The 16,570-nt window shown below is 37.6% G+C and overlaps 1 protein-coding gene across 1 annotated transcript in view; it reads left to right on the forward strand.

The window, feature by feature from the left end:
* Positions 1-7,338: 7,338 nt before the first annotated feature.
* Positions 7,339-16,570, forward strand: part of LOC110465618 (CBL-interacting protein kinase 10-like) — a 22,755-nt gene continuing 13,523 nt past the window's right edge. The window contains exons 1-6 of the mRNA XM_021521564.1: positions 7,339-7,659; positions 8,312-8,552; positions 8,856-8,987; positions 11,262-11,375; positions 14,308-14,451; positions 15,174-15,306. Of these exons, the coding sequence (XP_021377239.1) occupies positions 7,360-7,659; positions 8,312-8,552; positions 8,856-8,987; positions 11,262-11,375; positions 14,308-14,451; positions 15,174-15,306 (1,064 nt within the window). The 5' untranslated portion in view covers positions 7,339-7,359. The remainder of the gene's footprint in view (positions 7,660-8,311; positions 8,553-8,855; positions 8,988-11,261; positions 11,376-14,307; positions 14,452-15,173; positions 15,307-16,570) is intronic.

Here is a 16,570-nt window from a genome sequence, read left to right on the forward strand (position 1 = left end):
TTCTATATACTTTACAGTCTGGCTTCTTACCAAATCACTCTACAACTCACCAACTCATCGAACTCTACCATAGCATACTTACAGCACTGGAGAATCGTGAATATACTGCTCTTGTTTTTTGTGACTTTTCTAAAGGTTTCGACAGAGTCTGGCATAAAGGTCTATTAATTAAATTAGAAAAATACGGGATAAAAGGTAAACTTTTAGATTGGATTAAAAACTACTTAAGTAACAGACGCCAGTCAGCGGTACTAAAATATGCTATATCTTCTGAAGTATCTATCAAAGCCGGAGTTCCTCAAGGTTCAGTGTTAGGGCCACTTCTTTTTCTTGTATACATCAACGATATTTCAAATACACTACTATCAATGACTAGACGTTTTGCTGACGACACCCCATTAGCACACTCTTCCAAAAATTTACACGATATAAAACAAGTAATAAACTATGGCATGGAACAATTAAACCTTTGGTCAAATAAATGGTTAATGAATTTCAACCCAAATAAAACCGAAAGACTCTTAATTTCTAACACAAATATACCTTCTAACCCACAATTTCTTTTCGACAACACACCTATCCCTATTGTTAAAAACCACAAACACCTAGGAGTCATTATTAGTAACAACGGCACATGGAACTCTCACATCGAACATATATTAACAAACACTACAAAATACATTGCAACTTTAAGGAAATTAAAATACATCCTAAATAGAAAAAACTTGGAAAAAATATATCTTGTTATTATAAGACCACTATTTGAATATGCCTGCAAAGTATGGGACAATTGTAATATCACATTTTCGAATAAATTGGAGAACATGCAGTATGAAGCAGGTCGAATAATAACTGGATTACCTATTTATACAAAAAAAGAATGTACTTACAGAGAGCTCGGATGGAAATCATTGACAGATAGACGCAGGATTAGAAAATTATCCATGTTTTATAATATTTATCATGATAATTAACCCTCATTTCTAAAATCTCTTCTACCACCTATTTTGTCAAACTTCTCTAGCTATAATCTTAGAAACAGGAATAACTTTCAGAACCCATACTATAGTCACAAAAGCATCCTGCATACCAAGTACTTCAGACTACTGGAACAATCTACCAATAGAAACAAAGTCATCAGCATCCATTAAACAATTTAAAACTCTTATTCAACCTCAAGTCACTAACCCTTCTTAAATTAAATGTTTTCTTGAATATGGGTCCAGGAAAGTAAATATTATACATTGTCAATTACGAAACCGCAGTAGCTCTTTAAATTACGATCTTTTTAAAGCTCACCTTCGAGACAACTCTACTTGCGACTGTGGAAATCTTCCCATTTCTTACTAAACTGTAAAAAAAAATGATCAATCCCGTAAGGTAATGCTTCAATCCCTCGACTGGTAAACGAAATCACTGTTGAACACCTTCTCTTCGGAGATGCAAACCTTGACTACAATCTAAACATTCAAATTTGTAGGTCTGTACAACTGTTCATTTTTAGCTCAAAACGGTTTAACATGTAATATTGAATAACCAGGATACCTACTTCGACTATTCCCATCTGTTTCTCCCCTCCACCTCCTCTCTTATTCCAGCCCTTCTCCCTTCTTCCAACACCAACGATCTATGTGTACTAACTTCAATCCTAGCGTCCATCAATATCATAACCGTTTCCATATGAAAGAGCGCGTGTCCGGTTTTCCTAATCTAGTCGGCTAAGTATGTAAGGCAGGAATTCACAGAAGGACTTGGAATGACACAGGAGAAAGGCAAATGCGGCAGGAATGTGATTGAGGGAAGGATATGTGTGTATAGATTAGGTATATATACTAGATTACTCGATTAGAAAAATCACACACGCAATCTCAAGTAAACTCTCCGAATACATATTTAAAAACTCTACGTTGGTGTCCCTAATCCTATCATTACCTCTTTTGCTGTAACCCATCTTTAACATCTTATATATATATACATATATAAACTTGTATTAGGTTATTACGTGACACATTAATTTTGTATATATATTTTCTGTTACGGAAAGGACGTAAGTAAGTTGATATAACTTTTGTCCAATCCATTTGTCTTTTGTTGCAATAAAATTGATTTAAACGAATCATCTTCAATACACGTACTCTTGAGAACGTCAACTAGAATTGAAAAGCGCAGGTGTGCCTCAGGGCTATATTATAGATTCAATACTCTTCCTTACTTTATCAATGCAGAACTTTACTACCTATTACGTCTATTAACCGACAATACGACCTTTTCGTACATCTTACATACACCAGGCAATGTTGCTGTGCATGCATATTTCAGACTTAAAGCACTTGAGAAATTGTCCAACGGGTATCTAAAATTATTTTTAACCTTAAAGCGACATTTCTTCGTTTCGCTTAAAGTAATAAGAATTTTTTCATCGTGTTCCTGTTATATTTTGGTGAATAAATCTGTATTACAAACGCACATTGATAATTTGTGTTAATGATGAATTATGTGAACTTTATATATATTTTTTCAAAAAGGATGAATCAATGTTAGGTCCATTTGTTTCTTCTTTCAATCCATGGAATTTCAATATTTTTCCGGTGATAAAGAACACATGTGAAAAATCTAAGAACTTGAAACGTACAATTTCTTTCTCTACGCCCACCTAAGAACTTGAAACATACAATTACTTTCTCCACGCCCACCGTAGAACTTGAAACGTACAATTACTTCCTCCACGCCCACCTAAGAACTTGAAAGGTACAATGATTTTCTCCTTGCCCACCTAAGAACTTGAAACGTGCAATGATTTTTTCCACGCCCACCTAAGAACTTGAAAGGTACAATGATTTTCTCCACGCCCACCTAAGAACTTTTAACGTGTAATGACTTTATCCACGCCCACCAAAGAACTTGAAACGTATAATGACTTTCTCCACGCCCACCTAAGAACTTTTAACGTGTAATGACTTTCTCCACGCCCACCTAAGAACTTTTAACGTGTAATGACTTTCTCCACGCCCACCTAAGAACTTGAAACGGACAATGATTTTCTCCACGCCCACCTAAGGACTTGAAACGTACAATTACTTTCTCCACGCCCACCGTAGAACTTGAAACGTACAATTACTTTTTCTACGCCCACCTAAGAACTTGAAACGGACAATGATTTTCTCCACGCCCACCTAAGAACTTTTAACGTGTAATGACTTTCTCCACGCCCCCCAAAGAACTTTAAACATAAAATGACGTTCTCTACGCCCACCTAGGAACTTGAAACATGTAATGACGTTCTCCACGCCCACCAAAGAACTCTAAACATAAAATGACGTTCTCCACGCCCCCCTAGGACCTTGAAACATGTAATGACGTTCTCCACGCCCACATAAGAACTTGAAACGTATAATTACTTTCTCTACGCCCACCTAAGCACTTGAAACGTACAATTACTTTCTCCACGCCCACCTAAGAACTTGAAACTTACAATTACTTTCTCTACGCCCACGTAAGAACTTGAAACGTATAATTACTTTCTCTACGCCCACCTAAAGACTTGAAACGTACAATTACTTTCTCTACACCCACCTAAGAACTTGAAACGTAAAATTACTTTCTCTACGCCAACCTAAGAACTTGAAACGTACAATAACTTTCTCTACGCCCACCTAAGAGCTTGAAACGTATAATGACGTTCTCCACGTCCACCTAAGAACTTGAAACGTATAATGACTTTCTCCACGCCCACCAAAGAACTCTAAACATAAAATGACGTTCTCCACGCCCACCTAGGAACTTGAAACATGTAATGACGTTCTCCACGCCCACATAAGAACTTGAAACGTATAATTACTTTCTCTACGCACACCTAAGAACTTGAAACGTACAATAACTTTCTCTACGCCCACCTAAGAGCTTGAAACGTTCAATTACTTTCTCTACGCCCACCTCAGAACTTGAAACGTACAATTACTTCCTCCACGCCCACCTAAGAACTTGAAACGTTCAATTACTTTCTCTACGCCCACCTAAGAGCTTGAAACGTATAATGACGTTCTCCACGCCCACCTAGGAACTTGAAACGTGTAATTACGTTCTCCACGCCCACCTAAGAACTTTTAACGTGTAATGACTTTCTCCACGCCCACCAAAGAACTTGAAACGTGTAATGACTTTCTCCACGCCCACCAAAGAACTTGAAACGTATATTGACTTTCTCCACGCCCACCAAAGAACTTTAAACATAAAATGACGTTCTCCACGCCCACCTAGGAACTTGAAACATGTAATGACGTTCTCCACGCCCACCTAAGAACTTTTCAAGAATGGTTTGAAATTTACTGTGAAGGTAAATATGAATCGAAAATTTAATAAAACACTAATTTGTTCGAAATGTGATGATTTTTACAACGGCCAAACTAACGATGAACACAGAGCTTGCATGACTGTACAAAAACCACACACTACAACGGAATCTGACGAAGTCTACTGTCCTGTGCAGGAGATATATCTAATGTATGACCTTTAAATCAATGATTTCCATATGACACTAGTCTATTCTAAAAGAGAAGAAAGAAGACCATTCAATTATTAAATATTAAAACCAGGTCTCAACAGGCCACAGTAAAAGTTTGCGCTAGTTTGTCCATCGATCGTGTGTACATTGTGACGTCACGTTACTATTGTAGTCAATGACATGTTATTGTGACGTCACGATGTTGTATTATCCATATTGATTAAAACATTCAGCTAGCCTCTTTAAGACCGTCTGTTCTTCATAATCTTACACACCAAATTCATCCTTTCAAATAAATATAATTTTAATCGATATAATAAATCTTACACACCGAATTCATACTTAAAAATAAATGCAATTATAATTCATATAATAAATCTTACACGCCAAATTCATCCTCTGAAATATACCGGAAGAGCCATGTGAAGGGTGAAAGCAGCTTGTCTTTTAGTCGGTCGTTAGATCTTATTTAATTATATCTCAAAATAGCCCTTCGCGAATATCATACTACTGGGAAAATGTTAATACGCTGGCCTTCTTGATATAGGAAGACCGCCAGTGAAATACATAATTCATAATTCATTTTGCTCGGAATTAACGATTACTGATCCAATCGTTCCTGTTAAAATTTTACAATGCAAAATTTAAATGCTTTATGGATACTCTGTATTTCAAAACAATTTGAAGCAACCGGAAGATACATAAGCCGTCTTTAATTATGTCAATATGACATTAAGAGTTGCATTTAATGCAAAAGACACTTTAACATAAAGAACGGACGATATTAAAGGTTTTATACGTTGTATGTTTTATTTCATGTGAATATAATATTTGATCTGCATAGCAGTGGTGAGAATTAAAATTAATATAATATAATAAATATCCAACCAAAATAATAGGTAACACTTACACACCAAATTCACCCTAACATAGTTAACACTCACACGCACCCAAAACAGGGTTGGTCATATTATGATAATACCAACACATAACAAATTCTTAATGTACGGAAAACAGAAATATGGTTGTAGGGACAGACAGACAAATATTACATCCACAACCAATAAAGGACGTCACAGACATAGAGACGACAAACAGACAGGTGAAATAATATACAATATCCTGGTACCATTTCTTATATATAAAACACAACGAATAGCGAGGGACAGACAGACAGGTGAAATAACATACAATATCTTGGTACCATTTCTTGTATATAAGACACAACGAATAGCGAGGGACAGACAGACGAATGGACAGATAAGTAAGAACTTTAGTCAAATGGCAAACGTTCTGATAATCAAAATTATACGGATACCACCGTCAGTGTCGACAAGTGACAGACGTAAGCTTCGTTATTTGTCATACATCAGGACAGACAGGCGTACGGACGAAGAGACAGACAACAACCGATCAGACAGACATGTATGTAGACAAACGGGCACACGTGCTGACAGACATTCAGAGTGATTGAAATCGTAACAGGTATGGGGCCACACGGCCATACCTATATCAAAATGACCAAGTCCACATCTTAACGACCACGTCCATGTTCTTCAGGTACATATGGACACGCCCTTGACTTTTTACACGGAATTGGAACCTTATCAACTTTATCAAAGCAACGTTTCCCTTGACGTTCCGTTATCTGCTGGCACTGGTGTACTTGTAACCACGTCTATTGTTCGTAATGTGTTCAAATTCTTCATCCTCTGTCGTGTTTAGGATAAAAGTGTCTAGAAAATCGCAAAGGTCAGTCTCAGGACTGCTTGAACGGTGGCTAGTTGGTAGCTACCGGAGTTTCGTTGACGTTACTGCATTTGTCAGTCTTGACGATGTCCGGAGTGAACTGTTGACCGGAAAAGTGTTATTTCTAGCACTCTGGTCAGCCTCCAACCAAAAAAGGTTCTGATTTCGTGGAAACATCACTAAACGTTAGGATGTAATTTTCATGGAATCACAATAACGCACATTTAGCATGAAATAAAAATTAATTGCAAAAGTATTTATAGTACTTGTTAATTCTCATTTAAACGATCGAGTTAGCACATGAGATCGAGACTGTATTCAAAATTGTCTTCAAATTTGATCTGCGTAACAGCTTCCCCCTCCGTTACAGCTTCCCCCCTCCGTAACAGCTTCCCCCCTCCGGTTTTTATTTTATTTCACACAAATATATTTAACACAAAATATAACGTGACAAAGTGATGATTTTAAAGGGCTTCCTCGAGATAGAACATATCAAAACAATTATTTTTAAACCCTGTCTGGAGATTTGATACAAGATTTAAGTTGTTCCCTATCTGGAGTCGAACCCGCGTCTACAAGCACGCCGGTATTCAAACTCCGACAAAATGTTCAAGATCTGTCGGTCAATCGGGGCTTCTGTTGTTCCGTAAAAAGTTCGTCGTTGAAGCAAAACTATTCGCCGTACTAGGAAAACGCACAACCAAGCTAGATATAAACAGCAACAATATCACCTTTTTAATCCGGTTCCGCTTAGGTGTAACGGAACCACGATCGTTAGTCCGAATTCTTTGGTTTTGGAGGAAAATGTCTTGCGGTACGATTTCCGGATTAAAGGGGATTACTTGTCGTTGAAAAATATTTGTGCCCTGAGTATAAAGGTTTGTATCACGAGTTTTCCGGATTCCGCCGTACTAGGAGTTTCATTACCAGTTTATCAAACTGCACCGTTAAACAAATCGTTATTATATGATTAGAATATCGGACGAGAGCAAATCTGTGACGAAGACAATGTCATGGCGTCATAATGTAGAGGATCACGTGGATATTTTAGTGACGTCATAAATATGACAATTAGATGATGTCACAGTGTTTGGATACCGAACGACGAGATGGCCGCCAAGGGATCCCCGAACATCATCAACCTCCAGGAAAACTTCTCTCTTCGAGAAAAAGGCGGAATGTGGAGTCCGGATCAACACGAGAAAGTGTCCGTGGAATCATACGGCTATATGTTTGGTGAAACTATCGGCGAGGGACCAAGGTCAAAGGTCAAGAAAGCGGTTCGAAAACAAACGAATGAGATCGTTGCGATTAAAGTCATCAAGAAAAAATGCTTCAAGAAGGAAGCCGTAGAAAAGTTTGTGACAAGGGAAATAAGGTTGAACCATACTCTGCAACATCCGGGATTGGTAAGTGTTAATACGAACCTTTTATAACATTTTCACCTGTTGATTGGTTATTGTGTTCATAATGTATTGTTGTCGTTGCAATTGTCACATAATTTCTTCTGCGTTATCTCCATACCTCTTTTCGATTTTCGCTTATTTTCGTCTTCAACATCTAAATCTACTGTCGATTTTCACCTTTTTTCTATATTATTAATATCCTCATTCGATTATCACTTTATTTTCTGAAATAATTGTTTTCGTCAGTTAAAAACTTATTGATAATGTGATATCTAGAACTGTATAAAGAGAGAGAGAAAAAATGCACGGACAGAACAGGATTCGAACCCGCGACCCTCCGAACTCTATACAGACGGATGTTCTACGAACTGTTCGCCGGGGATTGACCCAGTCCAGTTCCGCTACACAGATACTTATGCATAATTTAGATTGATTGGTTGAATGATTGATTGGGTGGTTTTACGTCGATTTCACTATTGTAATTAAGGATGATACTTCCTTGATAAATGTAGCACTGTTAAGTTGGCAATTGACTCTTTTATTTGTTTGTTTTTTCTATCGAAACACTTCTGGATTATGCACCATTTTATCATATATTTATATATATTATATAGACGTTTTATTTGATTAAATAAGATCATTTCTATATTTCTAGCTGGACCTATACTCGGTGTACAGTAGCGGCACATCTTACTTCCTGGTAATGGAGTACGCCCCGAACGGTGATCTCCTGGAATTCGTCAATAGACTTGACCGCCTTTCCGAACCAGACGCTCGCCGGATCTTCAAGCAGTTATTGGACATCGTCAACTATCTCCATGAAAATGGCGTCTGTCACCGCGACATAAAATGTGAAAACATTCTCCTTGATGATTGTTACAATATCAAGTTGGCAGGTAAATCTTTAGTTTTATTAATTGATTGATTGATTTCTGCAGTTATTTATTTTATTTGCATTTCGACGAGAAAGGCCTATGTGAAATACATGTTGCATACTGTAGCAAAACAGGATTGTAAAATGCATTTATATAGATAGTGATTGGAATGTTAAAGTAACATTCACTCACATTGCTATCAAACATATTATTGGGAAAATGTCTCAGAATGACAAAATTAATCGAAATTTATCCATTTTTGACTTTCATTGCTTTCCGATCACACCCGAATGACTTTTTTAGACGTAACGGTTTCTATTGCAGATTTTGGATTTGCACGCAGATTTCCGGAAAACCGCATGGTGGGTACCAGGTGTGGTTCGTACGTGTACACTGCACCGGAAGTGCTCACGGAATCAAAATATGACGCGGTCAAGTCGGATATATGGAGCATGGGTAAGTATACCCTTTTCAATTTCATCAAACTATGGTTCGCCAAATACTTTCTTCTGTTGTTTTCATGATTAATTAAAAAAGAACCTGTGTTGTAGAATATTTCCTTACTATAACTGCTTTGCAGCTGTTAAGCATTGTTTATACAAGTTCGTGCGCTGGAGGCCTACGCGGGGCAGTCGCCGGGTACTGGTCGTAGTTCGTTGTTTTTTTTCTCTCTCTTGATATTCCGGCTTTCCTCCGCCATCAAAACCTGGCACGCCCTAAACAAACCCGCCTCGGTGTACTACTTTTAGGATTTGCTTTGTTACAGAACACGCAGGTAAGCGGTTCCAATGTAAATTGAACATGAACTGAAAATCCAAGCTGTCAGCAATTATTTCGATCGCACCGTGAGAACTGCTGATGAAATCAGACGAAACCCGTATCACTTGTATCCAAAGTCAAAAATAGAATTTGCGAAAGTTACATGGTAGCAGCATTTACTTAGTATCATCAAAGTCAGACTATACCTACGTGACCTTATATGTCTGCGTGTCTTACATCAAAATAAACAGAATCGGTCCGGATTTATTGGTTAGGAAGCAGCAATTCATAAAAGGCCATACCAAGTACTCATTAGTACGGTGGCTGATTTGTGCCATTTCGTTGTTTAGTCTTTTCGCCCCAAAAGGACGACAATTAAGAAACCTTAATTCTCGCTGTGGATTGATGCTATACCTGACTGTACATGGAGACTTAAGTGTGTATGCTACCTTACTGTGACATGGACACTTAAGGGTGTGTGCTACCTTACTGTGACATGGACACTTAGGGATGTATGCTACCTTACTGTGACATGGATACTTAAGGGTGTATGCTACCTTACTGTGACATGGATACTTAAGGTTGTATGCTATCTTACTGTGACATTGAGACTAAGGATGTACGCTACCTTACTGTGACACTGAGACTAAGGGTGCATGCTACCTTACTGTGACATGGATACTTAAGTGTGTATGCTACCTTACTGTGACATGGACACTTAAGGGTGTGTGCTACCTTACTGTGACATGAACACTTAAGTGTGTATGCTACCTTACTGTGACATGTAGACTTAAGGATGTATGCTATCTAACTGTGACACTGGGACTAAGGGTGTATGCTACCTTACTGTGACATGGATAATTAAGGGTGTATGTACCTTACTGTGACATGGATACTTAAGTAGGCATCCTACCTTACTGTGGCATAGAGACGTAAGGGTGTGTGCTACCTTACTGTGACGTGGACACTTAAGTGTGTATGATACCTTAATGTGACATGTAGACTTAAGGGTGTATGCTATCTTACTGTCACCTTGGGACTAAGGGTGTATGCTACCTTACTGTGACATGGACACTTAAGGATGTATGCTACCTTACTGTGACATGGAGACTTAAGGATGTATGCTACCTTACTGTGACATGGAGATTTAAGGCTGTATGCTATCTTATTGTGACACTGGGACTAAGGCTGTATGCTACCTTACTGTTAGATTGAGACTAAGGGTGTATGCTGCCTTACTGTAACATGGACACTTAAGGTTTCATTCTACCTTACTATGACATGGATACTTAAGAAATTATGCTACCTTACTGTGACATGGACACTTAAGGGTGTATGCTACCTTACTGTGACATGGAGACTTAAGGGTGTATGCTACCTTACTGTGACATGGAGACGTAAGGAATCATTCTATCTTACTGTGACATGGAGACTTAAGGATGTATGCTGCCTTCCATTAACATGGAGACTTAAGGATGTATGCTACCTTACTGTGACATGTAGACTTAAGGGTGTATGCTATCTTACTGTGACACTGGGACTAAGGGTGTATGCTACCTTACTGTGACATGGACACTTAAGGGTGTGTGCTACCTTACTGTGACATGAAGACTTAAAGATGTATGCTATCTTACTGTGACATGGAGACTTAAGAATATATGTTACATTTATTTGACATGGAGGCTCTCAACACATTTTACAGACAAAACGTGTAAAGCAGCATGTAGCCTTAAGACAAACGGTTTGGTGAACACGTGCTGTACTGGCTTCAGTATTCTCAGTATTCTGAGTGTTACCGAGTCAACCACATATGTTTCCCTTCGATAAAAGTAGTTTCTCCAAAATCGCACATTCTCGGGCCTTTCCAGCACACAGGGGAAACAATTTACGCTTGCCAGAAATGCCCGAAGATGTCCGATGGATTTCTGGTTTCCGACCAGCCGATATTCATCCTCTGTTCCCCCTTTGTAGGTATCTGCCTATATGCCATGCTTTGTGGTCGTCTGCCGTACAGAGACGATGATCTAGCAGTGCTCCTTTTCGCCATGCAAGAAAGGCTCAAGTTCCACAAACACGTCTCCAGAGGTAAGCGTATGGACGATCAGACAGACATATCCAATAATAGGCAACTGAATTTCTCAATGAATTCGATTTTCATTTGAATGTATTACAATTTACAGTACAGTATTTTAAGTATACAAACTATTTCGTTCTATATTGAACCTTAGTTTTTTAAAACCTGTCTATTCCGGACGCTAACTGTTGCCTCTGTGTTGTCCGGTTTATAAAAGTTTCACTATAATGCAGTAAAACAGTGAATGATTTTTTCCTTCGAAAACTTATAACATGTCTAAAGACTCAAATACTTAACAACGAGTAAACAAACAAACAAACAAACTATTAATTCATAAATATTTCACCGCTTTGCCATCAATTGAGATACTAGAACAAGTATTGTCCTCTGTTGAGTGATCGTAAAGAATGAATATTATTTTATACGTGTTACCTTTGCCGCCTGACACGACATACAAACTTATCAGGAAAGTTTTTTTTGAGGAATCGCATAGTACTGCCTTATACTGTCAATATAGTCCTTCTTTTCATTTTTGTTTGTTTGATGATATGGAACAAGTATTGCCTTCTGATGAGTAATCGTATATGAAGTGTGATCTTGAGGAATATCTGAGTCTTATCATACCTTTCTTATTAATTTATGATATACATCCAGTATTGTCCTCTGCTGAGGGCTCTTACGTGTATGTGGTAAAGATAAAGAATTACCGTGCATGCTCATACTTTTTGTCTCGCCGCATCTTAGGTAGTTCAAGTTCAAGTTCTTTATTACCTTGGGTCTTTTGACCCACCGGTTTCAAAAGTAAGATATATTTACAATATCTACAGACAATACAATACATGCAATACATCCAATACAATACCAGCAATGTACAAACAGTATGGAGAGTGTAACAAATTAAGTTAATTGGTTTCTTCTTACATTTGCCGCTTTTATATATTTGGCCAAATTGACAAGTTCTTATGTGTTATTTACATTAAATAGATTTATCATTGTAAACATACTTGGGTTTTTTTTACATAGTACTTTTTCAAAAATTTAACACACAAATCCGAATAACATGGACATTTCAACATGAAATGAAACTCATCTTCAACGTCATTTAAATTACATACAGTACACACTCTAAGACTACGCTCAATATTTTGATATCTACCTTTTTCTATATTTAGATTATGAGTAGATAACCTAATTTTTGTAATCACTTTCAAATATTCTCTAGATAATGGTTTTCTTAAGTAACACTGTAAATCAAACTGGTTATAAAGATATGTATAGATATATTCCTTTGAAGATGTTCTTACGTTTTCTTTGCATTCTTGTCTATAAATATCAATAAGTCTTTCTCTAATAACATTATTACACATATCATCATTTATTTCTGCTTCCCATATGTAACCAAGGCCAATTATAAAAAAATAATTTTTTTATGTTTAAAACCCATTTATCCTTATTCTCTAATGTATCTTTATAACATGCTTGCAAAATACAATTACTAGTACTTTTTAACTTAATCCAATATTTAATAATTCTTAACTTTCTTACCAATGACAATGGATACCTCCCAAGTTCTAAATAAACCATAATATTACAAGTATTTTTTCTTGCGCCAAGCAGTCGTTTACAAAACAAAGTATGATTTTTTTCAATATCTGGGGCTTTATGAAAGCCCCATATTTCAGAACCGTAGCTTAGAATGCTATTAACATACGTACCAACAGCTGATGATTGAGTTTCAATATCTCAAATCTCAACCCATGCATCAAATGCTGGATGCGGCCTACCTTTCATGGTCCATTGACCCAGTCAACATCTCCATCAACATTAAGTTTTTTGTGTTTAAGTCAGTTTCTCTGAAAATATAAGTGCTACACCAAGCAAACTTGACATGTGCACTGATGGTCAATACATCAATCGGAATGACTTGTTAACAAAGTCGGGCACAGGCGAGACATATCAATCCGAATGGTTTGTTAACAAAGTGGGGCACAGGCGAGAAATATCAATCCGAATGACTTGTTAACAAAGTGGGGCACAGGCGAGACATATCAATCCGAATGACTTGTTAACAAAGTGGGGCACAGGCGAGACATATCAATCCGAATGGCTTGTTAACAAAGTGGGGCACAGGCGAGACATATCAATCCGAATGGCTTGTTAACAAAGTGGGGCACAGGCGAGACATATCAATCCGAATGGCTTGTTAACAAAGCGGGGCACAGGCAAGACATATCAATCCGAATGGCTTGTTAACTAAGTGGGGAACAGGCGAGAAATATCAATCCGAATGGCTTGTTATATTAATTAAACGACATATATCGAGCGTTTCTTGTGTTGAAGAAATCATTATCAGGAATACCGTCCCTTCTCCTTTCTGTTTTATTATCAGATAACATAAAAGAGCAATGCCTTCTGTTGAGGATTCGTACATGTAATAATAATAATAATATACAACATTTGATATAGCGCCCTATCTAGCTAACATAAGCAACTCTAAAGCGCTTCACAGTACATAGATATACAATTAATGCAATTAGCATGTATATTAATCAATACAATTTGAGGAATTCGCAAGAGCTGCCTTATCAGGCGCTGACTACAAGTCCTATGCCACCTGGCTAATATCGATCCATATGTGTGTATGCCTGTATGCTGGAGATGTAAGTTGATGATGAGGAAAATCAGGGTATGCGCATACTTTTTTCATAAGATGATATATCAACTACTTTCTCTTGTTTAGGGATCGTACAGGAAAAATATCCTTTCTTTGTTCATAGTTAACTTAATAATTAAAATATAATTGATAAGTATTGCATTCCGCTGAGACGATAGTTTCATATGATGACGTACATCAAGTATTATCTTCTTATGAGGGTTAGAATAGTGCTACTTAGAAATATCCCAGTAAAACTAAACAAATGAACGTTTTCCTCCCTTCCACAGACTGCCGTGATCTGCTGCGCGCCATGCTATCTTACGACCCCAGGAAGAGACCCGCCATCAGCAGCATCATGAAGACAAACTGGATGTGTAAACCCCTGGGGAACGCCGGCGAATCGTCCATGTCCTCATTGTCTGTGGCGGCCGGTATGTACAGTGTAAACCTTTAATTAACCCGGCAGAATCCTCAGGAGTTGTTTGTTTTACTTGGTGGCACAGGCTTGCCAAACGGACGACGAACAACCTTCAAGCATTTTAAATCATTGCACGTCGCAATTTTTTTTTGTATAATTCGCTTTTAATTTCGACGTGGGCGCAGGTTATTGAACGGTGTTTCCCAAGATGAGTTTGTTGACAAATAGTCGATCACAAATTAACTTTAATCAGGGGCTTAGACATTCAAGAATCCGTATTTGCAACATCTCAATTAACGCGAGGAGCCGCAAAATGTTTCCTTGACACGCACTTCTAACAGATTGCTCCTATAATACCAATGAGTTGAAACCAAATTTTATTTTTCGTCCACACCCCGACCATTTATAAAATTAAATTAAATACGAAAAAAACAGCAACGCGAAATCGCCTCAGAGAGCTTCAAGACAACAATATTCCCTTAGACCCTCCTTACGAAAGGCGCGCCCCTCTCCCCACTTCGACTGGGGCTTACGCCTGTTAATGTTACTGACCTACGAACAATTAATGTGTAATTCACACGAACTGACCTGCGAAAGCTCCACGCCATTGACCACATATCAAATGACCTTCAGAACAAACAAATCGCCGAATTGACTTTGACCTCTCGATATTACTTGACCATTTAAGATGCTGAATGACCTTAAATTTAAACTTTGAACTCTGTTAACCTTCAGTGACCGACAAGCATGAACTACCCATGGACTACAATCCCTATGCAGAGCATGGCTTCTCGTGCAATCTACACGACGACGTCTTTAAGGGAACTCCAGTTACAGACGTTTTGCGTACCGTCGCCGAAAATCACAGGTAAAACCAAGTAAAAAATTAAAACTAGAAAATATTTGTAAAACACACACATATATATATTTATCACATAATGTAATTGTTATCCGGTGAATATATCCATGTCATATTTGTTTGCGTATTAACCTATGTAAATAGAGAATAATACATGCCTTTTTCCATATCACACCCAGTATCACCCCGAGACTGCAATATCAGCCAAGGGGCCGAAGGCCCGAGGGCTGATATTGGTCGAGGGTAGATACTGGGTGCGATATGGAAAAAGGCGTGTTTTATTATGTTTATTACATACTTACTAATAAAAACTACTATCTTATGATTATTTATTTTTTTGAAATATTGAAAAACGATTTTTTTTCCCAAAAGGGGTGTGATATGAGTTTTGCGGGCTGATACGGGTTTTGGGGTGTGATACGGCGAGGGCTGATATGGGTTAGAGCAATTGTGTCGTATCGCATATACACAAAAAAACGTATTTATTAGTAAGTATGTAATAATATGTCCTATCATCCCTGTGATTGGTTGTGAGTTCCAATTGTTTAAATTGTGACGTCACGCCTAGGACAAGTACATGACGTCACAGACTTACGCACTGGAGTCAAAATGGCGGCTTTTTACATTTCAAGGTTGCATGAAAACTGTCGTTTAACACGAATAAATGGCACAAATCTTGATTATGTGTTAAAAAGGATCTTACACTCGTTTTCATTTCAAAAGAAATTTATGAAACTCGTCACGAACTTTTCATTTAAGCTCGCCAGAGCCTCGCTAAATATAAAGATTCTTAGACTCGTTTCATAAATATCATATGAAATGGAAACTCATGTAAGATCCTTTATATAATATGTTTCCGCTCCTGTTTTGATGGAAATGGGGCTCATTGCAAAATAAACACCTAGTCATAGAAATGGAGCTAAACACAAAATATTTACCATCGTATGGCGTTGCCATAATATTACCTTACCAAATTATGTTGGCATATATTTAAGCATTGCACTGTTTTTGTATGATATTTATGATCTATTTGAATGACACAGCTTTGCAAGCAAACAACATAATGCGCGCTAATATCATACAAAAACAGTTCAATACTTATATTTACGTTTTCTCTGCCTCTTATGTTCTTTTTTAACTTATAATTCATAATTAAAATTAAAAATGACCGCCTTATCGACAGTCCACACAATTTCGTTCAATAGTTTGAACAGCGTATTGTCGCGTGCTGATTGGCAAACAAAGTAGTACTTTGACATTTTAACAAACACTT

This window comes from Mizuhopecten yessoensis, unplaced genomic scaffold (genome assembly GCF_002113885.1).
Source record: "Mizuhopecten yessoensis strain PY_sf001 unplaced genomic scaffold, ASM211388v2 scaffold11093, whole genome shotgun sequence".
Taxonomy (NCBI): Eukaryota; Metazoa; Mollusca; class Bivalvia; order Pectinida; family Pectinidae; genus Mizuhopecten; species Mizuhopecten yessoensis.